This window comes from Alosa sapidissima, chromosome 10, assembly GCF_018492685.1.
Source record: "Alosa sapidissima isolate fAloSap1 chromosome 10, fAloSap1.pri, whole genome shotgun sequence".
NCBI classification, from domain to species: domain Eukaryota; kingdom Metazoa; phylum Chordata; class Actinopteri; order Clupeiformes; family Clupeidae; genus Alosa; species Alosa sapidissima.
This window is the reverse complement of record NC_055966.1, coordinates 18574665-18600643: the sequence shown is the minus strand read 5'-3', so window position 1 is coordinate 18600643 and position 25979 is coordinate 18574665. Positions and strand designations below refer to the sequence as shown.

The following is a 25979-nucleotide window of genomic DNA, read 5'->3' as shown; positions in this document are numbered from 1 at the left end:
GGAAGCGAAAGCCCTTCCAGCAATTTGTTGCATAATGGGAACTCTTGTTTATTCTATTTCATCTCTGAAATATCATGGCCTATAACATTTTCAAAGAAAAAGGGACTGATTGAATGAATCAGTAGCTGATGAAGGTTTGTAGAAAAAAAAGATCAAGTCATGTTTGTGTGTGTGTGTGTGTGTGTGTGTGTGTGTGTGTGCAGCTGTTTCTGTTTGTGTGTGTGTGCGTGTGCGTGTGCGTGTGCGTGTGCGTGTGCGTGTGCGAGTGTGTGTGTGTGTGTGTGTGTGTGTGTGCAGCTTTTTGTGTGTGTGTATGTATGTGTGACACTGGGGTCCTGAAATGAATGAGGGTGGTGAGTTGAGGACGAAACAGTGAGAGAGGAGGCATAAAAGAGGGGCACAGCCAAGATCGAGTCCGACATGAAAGACTGACGTGTGTGGCCCCCCTCCACCTCCACTTTCCTCACCCAACAAAGACACAAAGGATGTTCGAGCAAGTGGGGACTCGTGCTGGAGATGGGCTGATTGCATGGCTTGTGATAGAGAAGCCCAGGGAGAACTACTTAATGAATAACTTTCAGGTGGCTAAGAGGATTGGACCCAGTGTTATTATGTCTGCTGAGAAACCACAACAATCTGATAAACGCTCTGATGAGAAGTCCTTCTGTGTTTAGGTTCAACAGCTAAGGCCATGCAGCAACATGCTTTATGAGTTCGAGTAAGATATGTTGACTAATATGATCTGATGTACTGTCGTTAGGTTATATATTCCTTCTAAATGATTGTCACTCATCAGTGTTAACTTATGTTTTGTTTGCTTGTTTATATAGTTGTGCTAATGTAATTAAGTATTACATTAATAAGTATCTCTCAATAACTATAATTTGGAAAAAACACTGAGCATGAATACAGTATGTTGGGCACTTTAAATTGGTTGCATAGCTAAGTGAATAAAATGTATAATAAAAAGTTCAAACTTCCAGATCTCCTAAAGAGTAACTGGATTCACCCTGAGTCAGGCTAAAATGGATTTTCAGCTTTCTGAAGTATGAATGAGTTGTGCTAAAATCTGCATTTTTTAACCTCATAACATTTTCATGTGATTTCAACTCTAAAAGGGTATATGTAGCTATTTTTAAATGTAAAGTGTAACAGACATTAGCTCTTACCGGTACAAGAAGCTCCACAGTGGTCCCATCTCCCTAAAATGTAACCTTTTATTCATTTAAAACTCACTCACGATTATAAAAAGTATTTTAGCCCTGCTCATATTTTTCCAAGTTTCCAATTCCAAGTGGCTTCTGGTTACATGGTTAATTACAGGGCTTGTGGACTCTGTGCCTCCCCTATGTCTCTTCTACTTCCACACAGGCAATGAAGCAGAAGGAGCATCCCCTTCTCTCCCACGGCTGGTCATTCACAAATCTAAACTCCCATCTCTGGCCTGAGTGAGAGGCACAACAAACAGTGTGCTCTGAATTGAGAGAAGACTTAAAGTGATTGAATAGATTGCTTATTCCTCTGGGATCTGTGTATTATCTGCTGTGTGGAGATTTATTTTCCAATATCTCTGACCTCTCCGGACAAATTTGTGACTGTGAGAATGCAATTGGCTGATTTATTTGTAATTGTTTTTCCATCGGAGGGCAATTATATGTCAAGCTTTTTCAAGATCATTCAGCCATAATATTTGTCCCACCAAAAAGTATTTATTTCCAATATACGTCAGTGTTTCAGCTGCTTAGTGAATGATCTATGATACCAAATGTATACTCTTCAAACCTCACAGTTTTGGCATGCATTTCAGAGTATTGCTGGGTTGTCTTTGTCTCCCGTTGTACTAAAATTCTGTGTAACCACATTTCGCATCCTATGTGAAATACTGCAAAACACACAAAACACACATTTGATAGATGAGCATAAACACAAACCACTTTGTGACAACCAGCCAATGACCCAGTCCATTAGCTGTTCCAATCATACCCTGTAGCACCTGGAGAAAATAGAGTGTGGTGGCTTAAGTATCTGTCTGCTTTGCAATCCCCTCCTCGTCCTCCTCCTTCTCCGGCTCACCCCCAACCCCCCTCCTCCCACCCCCCTACCCCTGTCCAGTGGCTGCAATGACAGGTGGCTCCTAGGGCCTTGTGCTTGCACAGCTCAACAGCTGCACAAAGGAGCCCCACTGGGACTTTTTTGGAAGGGGGGGGGGTCTCCTCTCAAGTGTGCCACCCCACCCCCTGCACACACACACACACACCCCACCCCAACCCCCATCGCATAGCCCTGGCTCCTTGGCAGATGCTCTCTCTGTTCTACAGGTAGCAAACAGGCTTCAGGAATCTAGTGAGCTCAAACACATAGGAAGGACATGAAAGGACAGATCAACGTTGTTTTGGCCTATTGGCTATGTTGATTGCATTTTCAAAAAAGCAATTCAATACTCTCAATACTGTTAATGGTTGACTGTACAAAAAAAAACAGTTGGCACCCTATAAAATGATACAATACTTAACCATCTGTTAAAGTAACCATTTGGTGTCCTTTTAAGAAAGACATTTGTCATTGCCCCAACGTTTTTACACCAAAAATGTAATGGAAGCTTATAAATATTCTGTTGAAGGTTGAATTAAAGATGATCACTGAGAAAGCTTTCAGACTGCCATAACTCTGGAGAACTAGCAGTGCCTCAAGACTCCAGCTTACTCTGGAAACAAATCAGGCCCTGATACGCTCTTGGAACAGGGCCAAATCCAATCCACTCACCCACAGACTAGACCCCCAATCCCCCAGCAACCCCCACCAGTGTCGCCTCAAAGCCCTGCCTCCCACTCACTCAGGCTTGTCTTTAATCCAGGAGACAGGAACAGTTGACTTCAGCATCTTCTGCATGCTTTGATGAGATTCCTAATTGAAGAGAGCGTGTCACCCCCTTTTGGGTCAAAGTGCAAGAGCTTTACGGTCGGATGAAAGTTCCTCTCACTCTCCTGCCGCCCCCTCTATCTGTCTTTTCTGCCTATTTATCTGTCTTTACATTTAGCACTGATAACCTTTCTAATCCCCAGGGTAAGCCTGTTCATGTGGTGAAAACATATCATTGGTTGGCTGAGAGGAAATAATGTGTTTGATATAAGCTATGTCTGTGCATTTGTGTCTATGAACACATAATTAATTGTACACAATTCATATAAGGATGTAGGCTGCCGAACTCTGGATTTCTTGAGCCATGGTAGACAGTTGTTTTACTGTTGATGTAAGACAATCTGAAACCCACATACGTAAAGATAATGACCACTGGTTGAGTCTATGAAGTCACTGACAAAAATAACATTTCCATAACACTTCATTGACTACAGCCAGGCACACAAAATCAAAGTCAAAATGGCAACACATAGGAGTAGGTAAAACTATGCATTCTTGAAACTGCGGGCCCACAACACAACAATTAAATGTAGTAGGCTTAAAATGCGGTATTCCAAAAGGGCTAGATATTCTTGATATTTGTTTTTATTACGACAAAATTACACAGCATTACAACGTGTCCAGTCTGAACAAGCAGAGCAGAGACCACAGGCAGGTTGTACCATTTCAGAGGAAAGGGCGAGTATACCCTTTTGATTTTCAGTATTTATTTGTATTTATTTGTTTTGGTGGAAAGGTCAGTAACATTTTGATGAATTATTTTCTTCAATTATTTCACAATAATATGAACACGATATTAGTACAGGGGAAGGAATCGACAACTCTTCATGCTAACGTGACGACCCCATGATGACATATGGTATGGTCGATTGAGGAGGCCGAGTTAGGACCGTCCGTGTGAGTAACATACCATCAGCTGTTGTGCTGCTGAGTTAGGATCACCTCATTCCCCTGGAAGTTTTTCCGATTCCACCAACCCGTCACACCGAGGAAAACTGCCCTCGGTTACGGGAGAATTATTATCTATATCGGACATACAGTATCGTTTCACTCCCTGTGACTACTTTTATTTAATTTGTGTATTTTGACTATCCATTTTTTTGCAACACCGGCTATTTTCGCCCTCTTTTCATCTCCAGCGCTTTCCATTTTAGAGGCAGGGGAAGACTTGGTGTCCTGAGCAATTGGAGTGACTAAACCAAGTTTTTCCCCTGCATTGCAAGAGGAATGAATAGCTACACGAGCTGAGAGAGAGGAGGAAGACACTACACGCGTATGGTTGAATGATCGACATGGAATGCAACAATCTGATCAACGATTTGGGAGAAAATGGGTTGCCTTCAGCTACATGTGAGTCTTTAAAACGTGTCGCATTTGATTTCACTTCGGCGTGGGGTGTCGGCGAGAGCTTTGGTTTGGTTTGGGTTTTTTGACCGAGCTCAATTGTTGGTAACCTCTTTACGCAAGAGATAGACTGCATTCACTCACGGGTGTTGTATTTCAACCAATTGAAATTACGTGGAAAATGTTACATTCTCACTCACTCACATCTGAGTTAGTTTGTTAAGTGAATGTCAAGTCATTACATTCGTCGAAGTCATCCAGGAATCGTAGACCAACCATCAACAGATGTGATAGCCTATGTCCTCACGTGGTTGGTGTTATAGCTTAGATTTCACACCATTTATATTAATTAATGGTAAAGCTTATGCGGATTTTAAACGGCTGCTGACATGGGTAGGCTGATGTTCAAGTTGTGCTACAATGTTGCAATGCTGAAAACAAGCTTTTGTGTGCGTGTGTGTGTGTGTGTGTGTGTGTGTGTGTGTGTGTGCGCGTGCGCGCGCGTGTGTGTATGAAGTGTTGCCCGTGCACTATGGATTAAAAAGGAAATGTTACAATGGGCCAGTGGGAACAAAACACAGCTGTGTTGGCCTATATTATTTACAACGTTAGAGTGGATCATCATCACAACAGGCAGCAATTAACTCCCATTGTATATGGCGTGCCACATCACTTAAAGCAAATTATTAAAATTGTGTGGTGTTTACGCATAATGCTGAGGCCACCCTTCCGCCCCCCTTCTCCACATAGGGTTTATTATCCATGTTTTGATCCCTTTGGCTGAAAGCTTCCACATCCAACCGCAACTATAGTCTATAGACTTACACATTTCATATGTCTTAAGTCGAGTTGAGTTTAGATGAGTTGCAGCTGATCCATCAGTTTTGTCACTTGTTTACTTTTTTAGAAGATGTCATTCATAGACCATGCGTTTGATTGAGTCTGAAAACAGATGGAATGAGTATTCGACCAGTGGCTGACCATGAGATAATCCTGGCCCCGCCTCCTCCTCGGTTCATGTTTGACATGCGGTAGGTCTGATATCGTGGTTGTTGCCCGCGGATCCACGCGTGAAAAAAAATAAAATGCCGTTATCAATATCACGTGACTAGAGCCCGAACGATATGGGATTTTAAAGACTGATACCAGTATTGATATTTGAGGATATGGTAGCCTAATTTTCATTTTTAACAAACACAATGTAAAAAATCCCTAATATTTGGCATATTAAACACGTTGGAGGTAAGGCCTAACCAAAGATTCTAGAGCGGTGCTGTTCTAGAATCTTTGGGCCTAACTATCTGGTAGCTGAGAGGCTCTGATGCATAGATTATGAAATAATTGTTATGAAGTAATGTCTCCTTTTGGAACCTCACAATTGCCACACCAGCCTATGTGTTATATTCTACCACTGTGCTTATAGTGACATGTTTCAGTGTGCATCCTATTACCTCAGGCAAGACCTTCCTTTAGAGGCTATAGCCTATTTGACAATAAGCTAGAAACTGATCAAATGATGTATGTATGTCTTCTGAACCCTACTTTGCAGAAACAAACAGCACTGAGTTGTGATACTTATGGAAATGTGCATGGAGTGGTGTGGACCCAGGAGGCACTCTGGCTGCTGTACGTAGAATCAGTCATGTTCATTGCCCACCTTCCTCTCTGCGGTATCCACCATGGCTAAACACCTCTTGTTGCACTACAGGTGTTTAGAGCTAATATGACTGCATGTTTACCTGCAGTAATCAGTTAGCTGTACTACACTGCAGTTGCCAAAGATGTACCATCATCCACAAACATGGAGCACATCCTGGCATTCCCCAGCCTCTGAATTTCTAAGCTCTGAATGTGTGTCTTTGACAACATGAAAGCTTTTACAGTTGGCACAGTTAGGCGGTAGTCATGGTCACCGTTGACCAGATGCTGATATGTTATCAGAGGTTAGTCAAGTAATGCTCTTCAGAGGTCTAAGTCTGGCTTTACTGCCAAGTTTGTTTACCTTGCGCTGTTGACCAGCTTTTTCAGTAGTTGTGATGGTATCAATTGAGACAAAAGGTCGGAAAAGTCACTGACTGCTTGAAGAGATTTCTGTTTGCTTTCAAATGTACATGGCGGGGCCTTAATTTGTCTGGGCCACAGCATGCCCTCTTCAGACTGACTTTTACCGCTTTTACAAAGTCCTGTCCTGTTGAATTTAAAGCAAGTCATTCAGAAGAGGAAAAAGATATCCCCAGATCACCATCTCCTCAGCACGGTGTGTGTTGACCCACACCCCACTCTGTAAACAGAGGGTTGCAGCACGAGGCCTCCTCCGCCGACAACAGAAGATTGGCCTTCCTTCCTCTGGCCTGGGGGGGGCCGACTGGGTGAGTTGTTTTGGCTCCAGGTTCCCCCTGGAGGACAACGGAACCCCACCCTGGCGGTGGGAAACATTGCGGTGGAAGCCTCCTCCTGTGATGGCACCCCACAATAAAAACACACCTACAAGGCAAGGGCAATTGGCATGATCTCACTGGACAGGAAGGTCTGACTCCAGCACTGCGCTACGGCCCAAACATTTGTGACCACGGGGAGTAAAGATTGGACAAACTCTCTTCTTACATATTTGTTAATTAGCTAGTTTCTTCCAAGGCATGCACAGTTCAATACAGTATGATCAGAATCCTCCTGCAGACGTGGGTATCGATTAGAAAAAGTACGGACCTCCTACTGCCACCTCCAATTACACTGCAAACCAACCGCTCATAAAACAAGAGCAGTTCACATGTAAGTCTGTGGAGTAACAGTGTGGGTGGTAATTTGCTTCGTGTTGACTGTCATCACGCGCAGAAGCACACATATCATCCTTCTTATGATTAACAATACTGGCTAGAATGCAGCACGACCTGTACAACATGTACATGTGTCATTTTCAGAAGAGTATTGATTTGGACCATTTTTGGGCCTAGTTTTTTTCCAGTGTCATGGGATAGGCATGTTCATGCATGCAATGTTGAGTTTCACTTTGTGGTTGAGATCGACTGAGCAATTAACACCTTCTGATTCTCCAGTAGCTGACTCTCATAGGGGCATGTCAGCATTTTGTCATGTGATTCATTACAGTGTGACAGAACAAGAGAGTCAACTCTGGGTCAAGAGAGTCAAGTTTGGGAACTTTTATTCACAAATCTCAAGTATGAGGAGGCGTCTTTGTCCAGCTCCAGAGTATTTGCAAAAATGTTATCATTTTGGGTTTCTAAATTAATCTTTAGTATTTATTCACCAAGCCACTCTCTCTATTTAGTTTGTGTCCTTAACATTTGACCTAACATTTGACATTTGACCATTTGTTTTGTTTCTTGTAAGAGGGCCTACTGTTCTTTGCATGCTGTTCCTGTATAAGAATGGATGCTTGGTTTTCTCTGGTCCATAGAGAAACATGAAGTGGCTAAGAATGAGCTCTTCAGACAATGGTGACAGTGACTCAGTGGCATGCTCCTTTGTCACACAGGAGAGCACAACCTCTTCTTAAAGCAGCAAGACTTTTTTTGGGTCAAAGTAGTTCAACATGTCCACTCTCCTCAAGAATAAACCTCAGCTCATGTGGTTCTAAATGGAGCAAGGCCCGATATCAAAAGAAATGCTAATCCACCGCGTGTGGGGGGTTTTGTCTTTTTAAATTCGAATTTCATCGTCTGTTTAATAATGGAGAAGATAAACCTCCGCTCTCCCGCTCCCGTTCTGAGGTTTTCTCTCAGCTTTTGTGCTGGCCGAGTGGCGCTGTCAAAATGTCCTCGTTCAGGACTTTCTGAAGAACATCTTCTAAGCCTCCTTTTGTGTGGACCTTCAGGCACAAGGCACTCGGATGTTAGTAGTTGAGTCTGGGCCACATCTGCCCCAGATCAAGGCCTAATCTGTCCATTCAGAATTAATTTGTGCTGCCATCCCCCCCTTGGCTTCTCTACCACTCTCTCCACAAGCCCATAAATCTACACTTGGTGACTGCGACCAATCAATAAAGCATTTTTTTTAAATCTATTCACTCCACCCCCCCCCCCCCCTTTTATTCTCTAGTCATCCTGCGCAAGAGGTTTGTTGAAATGAGTTCTCAGTCCTTGAAGATGAGATATGGTGGAGGGGAAAATCTGATTTGGGAAGCATAGGGATGTGTGGAATTGAATTTCATTGCTTATCAAAATGGCTTTTTCTGAAATGAATGAATATAAGAAAGTGACGTTGCCACGTGGAAACAGGAGGAGTAACTCTCCTCAGTCCATTTTGACACAGTGGAATGCTGAAGATTAGATCGGTGTACTCTGCTACTCTCTCTGCTACTTGGCTTTAAACAGAAGGCCAGTTGAAAGGTCAGTGCACAGTTTTCAGAAGGAGGGCACTTTGCAGCACAGGTGTGTTGCTAATACCAACCTTATTTATGCATGGCCCAGGTGATGATCAGAAACATCAGTAATGAGTCACACCTTTTAAACCCACCGAGGAACATGATCGCATCGGGGCCCAGCTTCAGCTTTTAGTGGAAACTGCTTATTGACTTTTCATACCAGTTTGCATTGATCAGGCCGCCTCGGTGAGATCGATACATTTGTCCTGAATAAACGGCATGATTTCCATCCTGGTGAGGCCATATTGGTGAGGGCTTTTAGCCAGACTGATGAGGGCTTTTAGCCAGACTGATGAGGGTCTTTAGCTGGACTGGTTGAGGGTCTTTAGCCGGACTGGTTAGCTGCTGGTTGTCTGGTGATTGAGCGGAGAAGTGAGTGGAGCAAGGCGCTACGTCACCTTCGCCTGTCTGAGCACGTCTGTCAGTGGGAACGTAGAACGATAGGAAACAGACTGACTGCCTGCTCTGTGTGTTTGTGTGTGTGTGGGGAGGTAGTCATGCGTGGCGGGGCGTTGTGTAACAAAGCGAAGCCTCACCACCCACCCCTGCCCAACCCTGTGATGCCCATGGAACAATATCACTCGGCTGCCTAGCTCCAGACCAAGGAGCAGTTGCGTAACCATCAGAGAATGAGCAAGCCTCCCTGTTTTTTTCCCCTTTTCTTTTTTTTTGGTGTGGGGTTTGAGTAAGGGGGGTCAGGGGGGTTGGTGGCAACATTAGTGGCTTTGTAAGGTGGCACTGGGCAGGAACCCAAGGTCTTCCAAGATATGCACTCCTGAAAGGCACACTGTTCCACACCGCTAATGAGTGAGAGAGGGGAGAGGGGAGAAAGAAAGATCATGGCTCTCCTACATCTAGAGAGACAGTTATCTCATGCTGTTTATATGTGTGTGTGTGTGTGTGTGTGTGTGTGTCTCTCTGTCTCTCTGTGTGTGAAGTATGCCACCAGACTAGGCATGGGCAGTTCGCGACTGATTTGGTCAGAAAGAACGAATCCCGAAGGTGAACGACAAGAACTGATTATTTTTTAACATACAAAAATATGGTTATGTAATAAAAGATACTAACAAATAGAGCTTCATCTCCCTCGACTATATATCGCAATTGAGTCTAAAACGTGAATGAGAGTACTACAGCAGGTAGCAACCGCGTTGCCATGGGTAAACAAATGATAGGCCTGGCTTTACTTACGTGCCTCCCTGCCAGCGCTATTTGATTCTTACTGCATTCCATTCAGTATATTTATGAAAAAAGGCGCGTATGTGCTTAATATTATGCTTGATATTTACATAAATGATGTAACAGACCATATGACAACCAGATACGGTGTTCTAAAGCATATTTTGACTTAGGGAACTGAAGGAACTGAAAGAACGAATCAAACGAACGATTTGTTTAGAATCATTTGGCCCATGCCTACACCAGACCTCAAGGCTATCTTGCATCTCTGGCTAGCTCAGTGTAGACAAGGTAAGGTTACTAACAGCTTGATAATGTCTAAGCCTATGTGTTCATGCGCTGAATGTTTCACTGAGTCTGTCTTCTGAGTAACAGCTGCTAAAGTGTGGAACGCACAACATTGATTCCCATATCAAAACATTCCATGAAAGAAATGAGTATTGTGAGATTTTATGTAACGAGATTCCAGTTTGGGAATAAAGGAATCCTTCTGGAGCAATTGAATTTGGGATCAGAATAAAAAAAATATTATCAATGTCGCTACTGTGAGAAAGCGAGCTGTATAGAACTGAGAAGCTCAGAAGAGCTTTAATCTCAGAGGTCTTTATTGCGCCTCTAATCTCATTTTTTTCCTGCATGAGTTTCTCTGTTGACAACCCAAGCAAACGTTTCTGAGTAATCCAGTTATATCCATATGCAGTGTGTCAGCTTCAGAACATGTCGCTAATCAAGTAGCCTACAATTTTATTAATCAAATAGACTAAGGCTATATTAATGTGACTAAATTAATCTGTTTTAGCTTTAAGAGGGAAAACGTTGACATTGCAGAAGGATTACAGAAACATAAAATCCTGTCAGTCTCTTTTTGTCAGATAGTGTATTTGATATGTAAGGTGCTGCAACCAAATCCTCTGTGAATGTGCACTTATTTTTCATAAGAAAACAGTGGGCAAGATAATACTGATATTTGCTTTCTGGTTGCTCTGTCAAGCCTCTGGTGTTCCAGAAAAAGACCGACACATGAGGAGCAGGTTAGCTTTGCCTGCTTCAGAGTTCCCCATGGTCCCCTGGTGTGGCTGTGCTCTGTGATTGTGGACATGCGAGGAGAATGCGAGGGACTAGAATGCGAAGTATTCCTTTCATGAGCCGAACCCCCGTCCTGTGGTGGCCGAAAGCGACGGAAAGAACGCGGCGAGCTGCGTACGATGGAGTGGAGCGAGGAGCCTCGAGGCCCTTAGGGCTGCGCTCACATGCAGATAGCATCACGTCAGCACTGGACTCCTATGTGGAGCCCAGATGGTGTAAATCACAAAACACCACGGAGAGATGCTCCGGCCTCTTTCTCTCTTTCTCTTTCTCTTTCTCTTTCTTTCTTTCTTTCTTTCTTTCTTTCTTTCTTTCTCCCTCCCCCTCTCTCTCTCTCTCTTTCTCTTTCTTTCTTTCTTTCTTTCTTTCTTTCTCTCTCCCTCCCCCTCTCTTTCTTTCATTCTCTTGCTGTCTTCCCCCACGCTCTGTCTCCTTTCTCTGAAGTAAACATAGAGGGTCAAGTTTAAAGAGCATGTATGAGGAGTAGAGAAACAGGAGGTTAAAGGGAAAGATTGGGACACAAACTAAAAAACTAAAAGAGAATACATGTCCTGTCTTGAGTAAACATAGTGCTGTTCACTGCTTTCACTGCCCTGTTAGTTTGAGCATCACTCAAACTCAAGCATCACTCATTACGTGATAATTGGTTTGCAGTGTTTCAAATGCATTAATCACAGCAATGGTTCCTACATTTCAACCAAGTTACTTATCTGTTAAGATAAGCCATAAGTAATAGCTATAACCTTTGTGAGGCAAGAACATTCTGAACACGTGATCGTTCATATTCGGCGTCTGAGCAAATGTTAGTTATCATTCCAGACTTGGTTTAGCCCCAGAGCACCTTTCAAATCTGACCCTGACATCCCGTTTGGTTAATGAAGAATTATACTTTTTGCTCCATCTCTGGTCAATTCATTACGCCCTTACACCTCCAACCTACAGCGCGCAGTAAAGACTTCTGTGACATACGCTAATACATCTAATAAATTACTGACTCCTCTTGGGATTGCAGGTCAATCAATGACAGTGACTGACTAGACTTCAGTTTTCTGTGTAGAATTCCTTATTTGATTAGTTAGTATATAAAGTGACATCCAGATGACCACCACTACTGATAATTTGGTAATCATGTGCACAACTTGCATGTCACTGTGGGACATGTCTAATTTTTGGTGAAGTACTTTCATACATAGGAATGTCTAGCCTGTTTATCCTGTAGCCGTTTTGTCCACATTTAGTTGACTGCAGCACCAGCTAGTGATTTTAATAGTTGACTAGTTCATGAAACCCCTGGTGTGTAGCTTTTCTAGGGGGGAAGGGGGTGACTGCCTAAATGTTAATTTGTTACTTAAAGAACAGTAATTATACACATTTAAGGATGGTTAGTGATCCATAACATTAGTAATTAGTCACGGCTGTTTAAGATCCCTGAAATGCGTAAGAAAAGGATTTGTGGGAAGCCCAGTTAAGCTTTCCAGGATGGACATGGTGAGTTTGCGGATTTCCAAAGCATCCTCTCAGGGCTACATTGATTCCTGTGCTCTTTTCTCTTTGAATTGAAACATGCTTAAAGATGCACAGGCCTCTTTACCTCCTAGCTCAATAAACATTGAAACATTGAAAGCCTACCCATAAGCTGTGTCCCAACTTGTCGCCTCACACTTGAAAAGAGAAGATAACCCACCCATTTAAAGAGGGTTTGTTTCTGTTACAGATCAGCCACAATTAAGTGCTACTGGAAAGTACGGAAGGGTGCAGGTAATTTAAGTCGATCAATACTTTAATTAAACCTCTCTTCGAGCCAATTTAATTTGTACAAATAAGAGCAATGGTGCCATATCCATTTAGACCACTAAAACGGTAGCTGGCCCCAGATATGATGTGTCGGACAGCATACGGCTACTTTGGCTGTGCTGTGAGTGTTTGGGATTACACTAAAACACTTGCTGAACACTGGTGCCACATGCTGCCTCATGGCTGCCCATGCCCTCTCAAATCCTAAGAAAGCCAGAAAAGCATTCGTCAGCTGTTTACAAAGCTCCTTTCCACCCTCGCTCTCAGTCTTTCGCTGTGGTAAACTCTCCCTCTTTTCTCTTTCTCTCTCTCTCTCTCTCTCTCTTTCTTTCTTTTGCTCTCTCTCTCTCCCTATTTCTACCTTTCTCGCTGTGCCTCACCCTATTTACTTCTCTTTCTCAGTGGCTCTTTCCTCTCTATCTATCCATTTGTTTGTCTCTCTCCCCCTCTCTCTCTCCCTCTTGCTCCCTGTCTATCTGTCTTACTCTCCTTTTCATGCTCCATCCTCTGCCATGTGTCCTCTCCCTCTGAGGTCTGTGCAGCCTCAGTGCCTGTCCGTCCCATGCTCATGTTGTCATAGCCCCGGCCTAATTTTAGGCACTGACAGCTGCACCCCCCAGTTTCCACTTTCTGGCTCACGCATGGGTTAATGAGGAAGCAGGGATTTCACGTGCCCTGCTGTCCTGGAGGCTGCTGAGCCCACAGTGCCTGGAGTCCAGAAAAAGTAGACATGGCACCAGACGTAGGCACAGTCAGCAGACCCATCGCCTGATATAGGGCCGAATGTGGTGGTGGTGGTGGCAAAGGACCGAGGCATTGTTCCTTTGTTTTGATTTTTTTACAGAATAAAGCACATATCATAATACTAGTAAATAACCAGTTTGAGAAATCACTGCATAAGTGGTATGGCCGTCTTTTCGAATGAGCATTACCGCTTTTTAAGCCCTTGTGGCTGACAGAACTCAATCTGAAAGGTTGGGGGAAATGGCTTAGAGTGAGATTTTATACTATCCTCCTGAGAGACCCCAATTCCATCCCATTTGACACTGCAGACAAGGAGCGCACAAAAAAAGGCGGCAGCCATTTTGAATATTTGTTTTGACTCGGTGGAGTCACACTGGAGGAGCCTTTAAAAAGCTCTCAGCCGAGACTTCAACAGGGGAGTGATGACCGCAGCGCTGCAGCACTTCCGCTGGTTTGAGGAGAATAGAATGTGTGTGTGTGTGTGTGTGTGTGGTACCCATAATTAGACCCTGTGCTTGCTTGTGCACGGGATGTCCCACGTAGACAAACAGTGCTTTAATGAGGAGCAAGGCTAGTCTGCCTGTGCAGAAATTACACGTTAGGTGAGCAAATCACAACTGCTGTGAGAACCTGTTGTTTCCATGTGATTCTGCTGGACTGGTAAGCTTTGATCAGTTCAATGTGCAGCATTCTGAATTCCATGCCTTGTATTTGTTCAAAGCAATACGGACACATTTTCAATTTTTTGATAAGAACAACAGCAGAATGTCTGATTTATAGGAATAGTGTCGTGTTGCATTTGTGATGGGCAAATGCTGGGTGCAATGTCTTGGAATGGAATGGAATTATATTTTGGGAAAGGAGTAGAGGCCTTTTTTGGGAACTGTGGTGTAGGAAAATTGAGGAGTGCATGAAGTCTGTGATTTCACTGGCTCGGTGGCAAGTCACAGCTGCATTCAAGTCTTCCCCCAATGGCCATTTGCAGATTTATGGCTTATGGAGGCAAACATTTTTGTGTTTTGTTCCTCTGCTCAGCAGTTTACATAGAGAGGCTGGGTGAGCTCGTATAGCTACCAGCCAACCTCTGCTTGGTATATGTGTGTCAACCCTGAATAATTCATATCAGGGTCACTATAAATAGCATCAAAAGCAAAGCAAGTGTCATTGCCCTCATCCACATTTAGGTTGCGCCCCCTGTGGAACCCCGTCATGTGACATTGGAATTGTGACTCTTCAGTCTCCTTAGGAGCATGGGAAAGATTTGGAGAAGCAGGTAATGGCTGGTTTTCAGTGTCTCACGCAGAAGGAAGGCGGCTGCTGTTTGATTGCCTTGGGTGACGGTCCATTTGGTGACAAAACGCTGAGTTATGAATGGTATGCCACTGCAGGCGCTTATTCCCCTGGATCCCCTGACCTGCCCCCGCCCCCACATACATGCCCCACTCCCCGAGTCATGCTGTCATTTAGGGTGGCTGCCCATGGTGTGCATGTCATTTCCTATAGCACTCAGACTAGCATCTCATTACAGGAGAGATGGAGACCATGTGCGTGCGTGCGTGCGTGCATGAGTGAACCCTTCGAGACCTACTGCTCTCTCACATTAGCACTACATTCACATAGCACCTTTTGAAGTGCAAAGCAGTTTGTTTGTTTGTTTATTTATTTGTTTGAGTATTCATTTATTGTTAATTTAAGGAGACAGGCTCGGCATGGCAAACACTAATACTTGTCAGTCTGAATCGAATTGCCTAATGAGCCTAAAGGATAAGTCTCCCCTGATGGTTGCATGGGCTTATTACCTCCGCCAAGGAGGTTATGTTTTCAGTGCAGCTTTTCTGTTTACTTGCGTTTACATTTGTTCATTGAGCAGACGTTTTTTCTCCAAAGCGACTTACAAAATGAGGATTAACATTCAAGCTACATTGCAAAGGACACTTGTTTACTTATTTGTTCGCCAGCACAAAAAGCACCTGCCCAATTTTCACTAAACTTTTTTGGAAACTTGGTGTAGGAGGAAAACCCATTACATTTTGAAGCGAATATAACTCACGGGGCCGCTGTGAGGCATTTGGCCCGTGTAGAAGAGTGTGCTCTCTCAGTGCTTTTTAATGATCCAGAAATGAGAGAGGCCTCGCCCACTCATCCCATCCACAGGCCTACGCCTTGCCTAACGGCCCCGTCGACCAGCTCCTTCTCCTGGCAGAGAGTGAGTAGGTGGATGCCCTGAGGTGTCAGGTTGCTGGGAGAGAAAACTGCTGATGGTGGCCTCAGCTGTGCTGCTGGGTCTCTGTGAGTCGGGGCCTGTGGTCTGGAGTCACACACCAGGCATTTCACACCTCTTTCTTCTTGTCTATGCTCCAGTTCTCTCTTCTCCTGTCTCTATCTTTCTTTCTCTCCTTCTTTCTTACTCTCTCTTTCTTTCTTTCTCTTTCTTTCTTCTTTCTTTCTTTCTTTCTTTCTCGCTCTCCTGTTCTGACTTATTAGCAGATTTTGCGTCTGAACCTTTGAGTTTGCCTGTCAGCTCATCGTTCCTACAATGGAGTATATGCTGTAATGTTTTGGCACAGTGCTGCTTTGTTGAGGAGTTAATGATATCACTGTGATTCACATCCTTCTTACCAGCATGGAAAAACAAGCCTAACAACAGGCCATATTCTGATTGATGATTGGAGGTTTTGAACTTGCATCTGAACGCCCTCACATGTATGCAAACACACCCCTAACCTACCCATGCACAGTCACACACACACACACACACACTCTTCTCTTCTCTTCTCTTCATCTATCTATCTCTCTATCTCTCTCTCTCTCTCTCTCTCTCTCTCTCTCTCTCTCTCTCTCTCTCTCTCTCTCTCTCTCTCTCTCTCTCTCTCTCTCTCTCTCCTCTCTCTCTCTCTCTCTCTCTCTCTCTCTCACAAAGGGAGGCCTAAGCATTCTCATACTCATACCCTGGCAGGCATGGCTTGGTACGTCTCAGTCCTCCAGTGTGTCTGTGCCTCCCACGGCCCTCCCCTCTCCTCTCCTCTCCTCTCCTCTCCTCGCTCAGGGCGCCCCCGATGCTTACATCACCCATTCCAGGGTGACAGTCCATGTGCAGAAAGGGGTGTAGGGTGAAAAAGGGGGCGCTGGATGAGGTCATTCATCATTTCACCCCACCCCCACCCCCACCTCCTGCTCGAGCCCTGCCAAAATGAGATGCACGCCTATTCTCCCATGAGCTCCCAGTTCCTCTTCTCTTTTTGTGTCCCTCTGTTCCGCGCTCTCTCTGCCCTCTTTGATTTCACAGCCAGCCCTCTGTGTAGTTGTCTTAGCTTCCCTGTCTGTCATTTCCATTTTCATAGCGACCTGTTCTGGGTGTGTGTTTTGTGTCTTTGGTTTTAGCCCACTGTTCCCCAGCTTGGGGTGCTGTTGATGATGAGGTACGGTGGTGAGGTATGCACCTGTGCCCTTCTTTACCAGCGATACATGCAGAGCCTTGCATTTGTGCTGGTGTGACACGTGAAGGAGTAATTCTGCAGTCTTTAGTTTGGTGTTAAAGTGGAGTGGATGTGTTCAGGAGTGCTGCTGTTTGCTTGTTACATTATTCATTCCTTCATAATTGCACTTCTTCAGTAGGCAGCCCCAGAATCTAGGACATCACATGGGCCAGTGAAAAGATTAGTCCACAACAAATGCCTTGTGACTATCATGCCACAATACATAATCAACGACGAATCAACATATGTCAACGAAAGAAACTATATTGCTGCTGTTTTTTGTTTTTGCTGCTATAGGTCTTATGTAAGACATGACATAACCCAATGTTTTTTTACTTGGACTTGATATTTAATTACACTGTCTTGTTTTTATCAAATAATAATTATTGAATCTAAATTCTAATATCTACTTTTGTATAGGTACGTATATTATGTCTTCAGTTTTGATCCGTCTTGATTTGGTAGGACAACAGAGGTGTGCTTGTCTCCCTGGTGTTGTCATACCTCCATACCTCAGGTAGCCAGACAGGACGGATCACCTTGCCAGTCAGTTGTCAGTCGTGGTTGAGAACTGAAATGCCTTTCGTTCTTATGGTTGGGACACACCTGAGGAGTAGTCACTTCTCCATGCCTGATATGATCTGTGTTTTGATCCCTTTAAAACAACTCATGCGCCTCATGCGAGGCATTCCTCAACAACAACATCAAAAGGTGTGGACTGCATTGTGAAAGTTTTGATAATCAGTAAGTAATTATGGTAGCATTTAATTCTCATAGTCCAGCCCATCTACATAAATCACTTTTACCAAATAAATACACCTAATCCTAAATTACAGTTCAGCAACATTGCAACAGATGGAAGATAGTCTAGAATGTAAAGTGTGATTGCAATGACTGAATATTTCAGAGAAGTGCTGTGACTGTTGCCCTACATTACTCACATGAGTGGCGAGAGCTCCACTGTGTTCAACAATGTTTAGTGTGGAGTTTCGGAAGTAACACTGCTTTTTGCTCAGATTTCAGCAGTCCTTTCTCTGTGGAAAATGCCTTGGGATTGTGTCTGCTCGGACAATGGCCCTCAGTGGCCCATGAGAAGGAGAGAGGGAGGAGAGAAAAAAGAGAGAAAGAGAATGAGCGCTGAATGTGAGATTTATGGCCACTAGACGCCTATTTCTGGGCCGGTCGGTCTGCCTTTCAGCACAAAGGCTGAGGTTCTGGTCTCCCAATGTCAGAAAGCTCTCAAGATGACGGTCAATCTTAAGGTTCTTTGCTCACCATAAATAGTGCTGTCTTGTGGAAGCATGCACGATGGTTTTAGTCTAAATACATGAGATGCAAAAGTTCTATACAGGAGATAACGGCAAAGTTTAATTTAGCTGACAGCACTTGGGAGCTCCATGACTTGTTGAAATTTATATAGAGAAATGTATGTGTTTTTCTCTCCACTTGACCCTCCATTTATATCATCTGTGTTATTGTGGCTTGTGTTGACACACACACAAACACACAAACAAACAAACAAAAACAAACAAACAACCACAGACAGAGAGGAAAAAGAGGGAGAGAGATACAGACACCGTCCCATGGTCAGCAATGGAGTGTGATCCCAACAGGCAGTCACTGCAGTCTGCAGATGTTTGCATACCGCAGATTCCTGATGCCCTCTCTGACACCCTTCAGTTGCTCAGTCTGACCCCTTTGCTCCTCTGTCTGTCTGTGTGAATTTGTTTGCTGGGCAGCCAACCAGTCACCCTCACAGATAACTAGTAAGAATATCCTCAGTAGTAGCAGCCAATGAAATAGCTCTGAGACCGACCTTGATGTAGGGTCCTCAGCTGACTAAGTATATAAGTATATATACTCTTTTGATCCCGTGAGGGAAATTTGGTCTCTGCATTTATCCCAATCCATGAATTAGTGAAACACACTCGGCACACAGTGAACACACAGTGAGGTGAAGCACACACTAATCCCGGTGCAGTGAGCTGCCTGCAACAACAGCGGCGCTCAGGGAACAGTGAGGAGTTAGGTGCCTTGCTCAAGGACACTGCCGTGCCTACTGGTCGGGGTTCGAACCGGCAACCCTCCGGTTACAAGTCCAAAGCGCTAACCAGTAGGCCACGGCTGCCCCTACTAGTGACTAGTGGGTGTATCCGGCTCTGATCTGGCTCTGATCCGGCTGCAGTCTGATCCGGCTACAGTCTGATCCTGGTCTGGCAGGCCTGCGCTATAAAGTAGTTCATGTCTGGATCATCAGCATACCTGACTCCGTAACAAGTCCCCTTTTGCCTGATCCATATAGCATCGCAAGTTATTTCTTTCTTAGAATCACATTGTTTGGTCAGTGTGTTGTACTTTAAGTTCAGCAAATCTGCAAAGTTAGCTACAAATACCCGAGCATAGTTTTGAGGTTTTGATAACCCGCTCTGCCTTTTCTCTCTAATTCATTCTTTGTCTCTCTAATTGATGGCTCTGTCTCTCTAATTTGTTAGCTGTGCTAATTTGTTTTTTTCATATCAGCTTGCCTCCTCCATATTGTGGGACTTGATTGTCCTGATTCTCAGCACATTTCCAACGATTATGAAAACGTCACAATTGAAATATAATGATTATTTTGCTGCATTACGTTTTTGTTTTGTCTTGAGTTATAAATCCAGTAGAGTTGTTTACAGTGTTACCTGTTATATACATGATATTTTTGTCTTTGTTTTTCAGTTGAAATATATTTAAAATTCAATTTAATTCAGTTATCCCCTTAAGTTTAGAAAATGGATGATGTTTCCAAAATCATTCTGTAATCGTGTTAAAGAATCGTGATATTAATGTTGACCGTGACATGACTTTTGCCATAATCGAGCAGCCACACAAGGCACCGATGAGATTTGTCCCACTTTAGGTAATGTGTTGGCTAAAAATAAGACGTCTTTTGGTAGCATTCAAACACTACAATGCTTCTGTTGTATTGGTCTCTCCTCTATCTTAATGGCAGACAGTACCATGATGTGTTGAATGCCGCTTATGAATGTCTGGCACACGTTCAATTGCCTCGGAAGTCCTAATAATAGTCCCGAAAGAAATAAAGGAAGACCCCACCATGGTTCTCATGGACGCCAATGAGCCAAATCTAATCATTGGTTGCTAAATGCTGTGTGAAACTGAACATATCTGACCGTGTAGGTCACTGTAGGGGCTTTTACACAAAAAAAGTGTCTTTCTCGGTTTTTCTTACTGGATTTGATTCTGGAAAGCAACTTTGCTAATAATTTTACATTAGCTCTCAACTGGCACATGTCCATTAAAACAATGCAGTTATTGTGAATAAAGGTTAATTTTAAACAAATCAGGTGTGGTTTAAATGCAAACTTGGTCAACTTGCTCTCATTGATTCCCTATCTCTTGCCTCTCTAACTGCTCACAGTATATCTTAGAGTGGAAGTAGAGTGTTCATTTGGTCATAGGTCACAGTTGTGTGTCTGAGCTGTGTGTCCCAGAAAAGCTCACTGTGTGTTACTGAAGGGACACTGAAATCAGAGCAGCAAAATTGAGTCACTTTTGGACAGAAAGGTTGTTCAGGGTAGTTTTGAATTGTGTGCTATGAGGGGCGGGACTTTTTAGGGAGTATAAGAATTAAATAAGTGAGATTCTCATTACAGAATCATCATTGTAATGATGTCAATTTTACCTAAATTATTCATTTTAATTCAGAAAGCTCCTGGTCACATGTTTTATTGATGAATATTATTGAAATATATACTTTTCTTTTCCTCCTCCGGTTAGCTGCTGCAGGTGAAATGCACACTGCTGTGTAGTGCATCTTCTGGGACTGGCATAAAATTGGTTCACCCTGCAGTAAGATTACACAGGTGATGAGGCAGACCTAACAAAAACAAATATTTTCTTTACATCGTTATCGGTCCTAGAGGGTAGGGTGGGCCCAAATCTCACAATCTCACTGGCATGGCACACGCCATGACTGCCAAGTATGAGTCATGAAGCCTGTATAACTATACCCAGCCCTTCTCCTCCCCTATATTCACTTTAGTCCTCTCAGGGATAATTTGTGTTTTTGTGCGTGCACAGAGATTGTTCAGACTGCCAGGGCCACCATTATGCCTGGCCGGCAGCTGAATAGACACTCTAAGGTGTAAACGTCTCAGCTGTCTCATCTCAGCTGGAGAAACAGGATGTGGTAGTGGCCCCCTGAGGAATGCTCAAGCTATCTGGGACAGAGTGTATGTGTGTGTGATTGTGTGTTCATGTGTGTTCATGTCTCTTCATGTCTCTCTCTCTCTCTCTCTCTCTCTCTCTCTGTGTGTGTGTATATGCAAGTGCGTGCGTGCGTGCGTGCGTGTGTGTGTATGTGTATGAGTGTGTGTGTGTGTGTGTGTCTGTCTATTTGTGCAAGTGTGTGTGTGTCCGTGTGCAAGTGTGTGAGTGTGAGTCTGTTGGAGCATTTGAGTGTGTGAGTGTGAGGTCAGGCCAGCAGCTTCTCACGGCCGCTCTCTCCCTCTGGATGTGCGGAGCTGTGCTCGTGTGCTGCTGTAGTGCACTGTGTTCGTTCCCTCTCAGGTGATCTTTGCTCAGTGCGTCACGAGGACCGCGCACTGTTTGCCCAAGGACTCTGGTCCAGATGAGGTTCTTATCAGCAGTGGCTGACTGGTGATCACACTGGCTCTCTCTGTAGTCCCTGTCTGTGTAACCAGATGACCGGCCATAAACTTGCCTGTGTCTGTGGAAGTGCCAGCATGTTAAACTCATCCTTGTTTACTCGATATGTCTGTGAAGTAAGACTGTTTTATTTTGTCAGCTCTGGCACTGGTTGTATTCAGTTATGTGTATTTTTTACATGGCTGCACACATTGAACTGCAGAGAGCAGCAAGTAGCATCAGAGTAGGCTGATGCAGACCGCAGTAGGGGTACAAGCAAGACTTGACTCCGATGACTCAAGCGGCATGCTGTCTCTCAGACAACACAGCCTGTCTGAAGTACTGCACACAATGTGTAATGCAGGCTCTGCCAAGCTTCTCTCTTTTTCCATTTGGCCAAATCAATTCTTTCCTGCCCTGTGAAACCCTGGGCCACCAGCACAAACACCCTGTTCTAGTCGCCTGCCAAGTCACTCTAGAACCACTCAATATTATCGAAATGTCTGGAGTGGAGTCATTTCCCTAAAAGTTGTTCGTCCCGGGGGGTATGTGGGTATGATACTGTACCCACTCTAACACTGGTTTCAGACTCCAGTGTAGTATGTTGTGGGAGCAAATTTCGAATAATAAGCTCCATTAACTAGACTGCAGAATAAAAGGAGTAACAGGTGAACTTTGTATTGGGTACAGTACCTGATATGTACATGAAGGGCAGCTCTGGAGCTGGCAGCAGTAGTTCAGTACAAATTTCTTGATGCATTACATAGCCTTGTGGCCACACACACACACACACACACACACACACACAGCCAGACAGATACAATACAAATTTGAAGATGAACAGTTGGATAGAGAGATGTGAAAACCCAATTGTGCTGTTTGCCAATGACCAACAAAAAACACATGAAACTAGCTTTGCCTCACGTTTATGGAAATCAAAGAAGTGATGAAATCATAGAGGCTTCGGTATCTTTTCTTCTCTGTTGCTGTGGCATGTTGTCTGGCAGGTTGAAATCTACACGTTGTCTTTGGCTCATTCCTCCGCTTAGTTTGTTTCTTTTCTTTCAGCTTCCATTATGGCACCAGAGGAGAGTTCCTCCAACATGAAGAAGGACGACAGCGATGACGTGAAGAGCCCCCAGAAAACAGAGTCGCCACTCAAAGCCCACACCCCAACAAAGATGGACGCCGAGCAGAGAGCACGCACACCCACTAAAGCGGACCGTGTCCCCAAATCTCCCATGTCCCCAGCAACACCCACACGGAGAACAAGTTCTAGCCCCAGACCCAATAAAGGTAAACCATTTTCTAGTATATGTTTTGGGCTTTTTTGCCTTTACTTGGACAGGACTGTGAAGAGTGACAGGAAGTAAGTAAGTCCCATGGGGTGGGAATCGGGAAATGACCGCGGGTCGGATTCGAACCTGGGTCCCCGTGGGCACTCGGACCCGTACATGGTACGGGCACTGTAGCCTGCTGCGCCACCAAGGTAAACCATTTTCTATGTTATTGTCAACATGAACATTAGAAAATGGTGCATGGCCAGTCGGACATCCAGTACTAGAGGTCCTGTAATCTACTTTACCGTGGGCAGCAAACACAAAGGGCATGACAAATGTGGTTACAATCACGCTGCTGGATTAGAAGGACTGGGGGTAAACAAAAGAGTCAGAAAGCCAACATGGTGCCTGGTCTCCATTTGGGTAAAATGGCTTCTGCTAGGCATTATCTGGGGGCCATTACCCCACAGGTGCAATCTTGGGGCCCATTTGGGAGTCCCACAGGCATGATTACTAATACGGATCACAGGCTTTTAGGGTTGTGCGCTTTGTCTAGCAGTTCAATTAGCTTTGCATTTCTCACCACAAAGAGTTGCACAGGTGTGCTTGTGCGAGTGCCAGTGCACCTGGAATCAGATTAGTCTGATAATGCTTCCGTACGAACGGGTGCACATGATCCATTTCAGTGGTAAGTGCTGGACACTGATCTTTTTCAAGGCCCAGTGGCGTATTGGTGGTCATTATGGGAGGAGAGGTGGTGAAACACAATCAGGCATCGCATTTCAGTGTGTAGTGCCAACTTGCCAAGGCTTGTGGTAAGCCCCACGCAGTGCCACAACTAGATCACAATAACCTGCTTGTGCTGCTTGGCTGGGTGGCTGGCACATGTCACAGCTAAAAACATGTGTTCCAGGATTTGGGCCGTTAAATTCCCCTTTAGTCGTTGTTCCTCTTTATCCATTGCTTGACGTTCTGAAATGTGTCATTGTAGTGTGAAGAAAATGGGCATGTTTACAGATTCTAGCTACATCTAGGGAAAGGCTGAAAGCAGCCTCTGGGAAATGAATAGGGATTTACTGTATCTCAAGTATTTTGATTCAAATTGAATCGTGTTTGTTGTCCTGAGAACAAGTTCTGATCCATGTCCTGATTTTCTCAACAAAGGACTTAAAGGCCAATAACATGTGGCATACCGTATTCAGTATGCAAACATGCTAACCACTGGATAACAAAGTGTATTTTGACACATAGGAAAGATAGTTAAGTCTCAGTACAGATAAAATATCTCCAATTCGTACCGAATGTTAAGCTACTGTACATGAAATTGATGAATAATCGGATGAGGGCTATGGAGTTGTGTTGTGGGGGGGAGTGGAGTTGTGCCTTGTGTCAGCCTTTAACTGACATCTGGAAGCGTTTGGCAGGGCACCACCCACACGTCTTGTGGCTAGATGCAGCCCACTCAGGACTTTAGAAAGAGAGGAAATCCCACAACGCTCAGCCTGTCATCTCCTACTGTGCCAGTCTTCCCGAGGGTGTAGGGCTAGTTGTGGTTGCTATAAAGATATGCTAATGCTTGAGTGGCAGTGAATGTCTTGGATTTCCTGATGGGGGAGAGATTGATCCCTTTCCATGAGTATTTTTTATCTTTTCTCTCTCCAATTGAAATGCAGTTCTGTCTAGACATTTCATTCATTTTTTCTTTCTTTCTTTCTTTCTATCTTTTCTTTGATCTTTCTTTCCTTTGTTCTTTCGTTGATTCCTATCCTCTCTCAAAACTGGTTGTAACTAGGTGGTTAACTGGTTTAAACATTCACACCATGGGCCCGCAACAGACTGCCACTCCCAATTACCTCAGGAGGTACAGGCAAAATTGGATTGCACATTAATATGTCTGTACACATTACTCTTGACAGGGGTTGCCTCCAGTTCACTGTTGTGCCCTCTCCCACAGATGTACAGTTAAAGACATTGTGCAAGTCCACAGGCTTTGTGTGGTGAGCTCCTTTGTTTGGGAGTATGGTTATGATGTTATTATGGTTTGTTGTTAAAAATCGTCCAGTCCATGTGTGCTGGTTTATGCTGTGTGGATTGCAGGGTAGGGCTAAGCTAGGGTAGAGTGAGTTGTGGTGTTGGAGTGGGGGGGGGGTCACATGTGTGCTGTGGTGCCAGGTTATGTTGATCTAGCTGGTACGCCTGTGTCTCTACTCTCTGCCCTGGTATTTGTCTGGGTTAGTTGGAGTCTTTTTCTGTCTAGCGGAGAAGGAGCCAAGTGACTCATGCAGAGGAACACAAGCTCCTCGTCTCCGACTGCCGCCCACTGGCCCACGAGACAGAGTGTTTTTAGTGCTACCAGCAATATAAATATCTCATGTCTGTTCGTAAGAGGTCAGAGGTCATTCAAAGGCCCCCCCCCCCCCCCCCCCCTCTCTCTCTCTCTCTCAGCATTGAGTTCTGCTTTCTAAAGTAGCCTTTTAGCAACTTGCACATGGGACTTGCTATGCACAGACTTTTGCGGATTGAATGGATAAAGAGTAAGCTGCTTACTAAAGTGTTAGCTTGTGCTAAGATAATGACTTCAGTTCTTAAGTGACGGTAATTGCAGTGGGTTAATGAACAGTGAAAAGACAAAACACTGTTGGATTCTGACCTATTTAATGCCTAAAATTGGGTTGTGCAATAATATGCAGCCCAGTTATTTTGTACTTTCTGTTGTGTTGACAGGGCCACTGAAGGGTGATTTATTAGAATTAATCAAACTGTTTTCAATCCATTTCATTTTGTTGTTGAAACAACCACAGCACTGAAGCAGTTTTTCAGAATACTTCAGGGTACTATCAGGTTCTTTTTCATCATGTTCCACTTTCTTTGCTAAGGTTAAATTTTTCCGTGATAATTGCCTCTCTGACGTGTTCTTCGCAGTCCGTAGCCCTTGGTCTGGTTCACTTATGGCCCGGACCCGGCCCAGGTCCCCAGCCGGTCTCAGTCCGAGTGGGATCTGTTCTACTGAAAATGTGCAAATGCACTAGCGAGCCACGCAGTGACCGTAAGAGAGCTGGCCAGCGAGATGAGGTGCAAATTTACTGCTGTGTGAGAGAACAGCTGAGTCATCAGAGCAACGTGTGAGCG

At 44.2% G+C, this 25979-nt stretch overlaps 1 protein-coding gene across 1 annotated transcript in view; it reads left to right on the top strand.

Annotated features, from left to right (window-relative positions):
• The first annotated feature begins 3841 nt into the window (after window positions 1-3841).
• map7d1a (MAP7 domain containing 1a) overlaps window positions 3842-25979 on the top strand; it is a 54429-nt gene continuing 32291 nt past the window's right edge. The window contains 2 exon segments of the mRNA XM_042106973.1: window positions 3842-4269; window positions 22639-22866. Of these exon segments, the coding sequence (XP_041962907.1) occupies window positions 4203-4269; window positions 22639-22866 (295 nt within the window). The 5' untranslated portion in view covers window positions 3842-4202.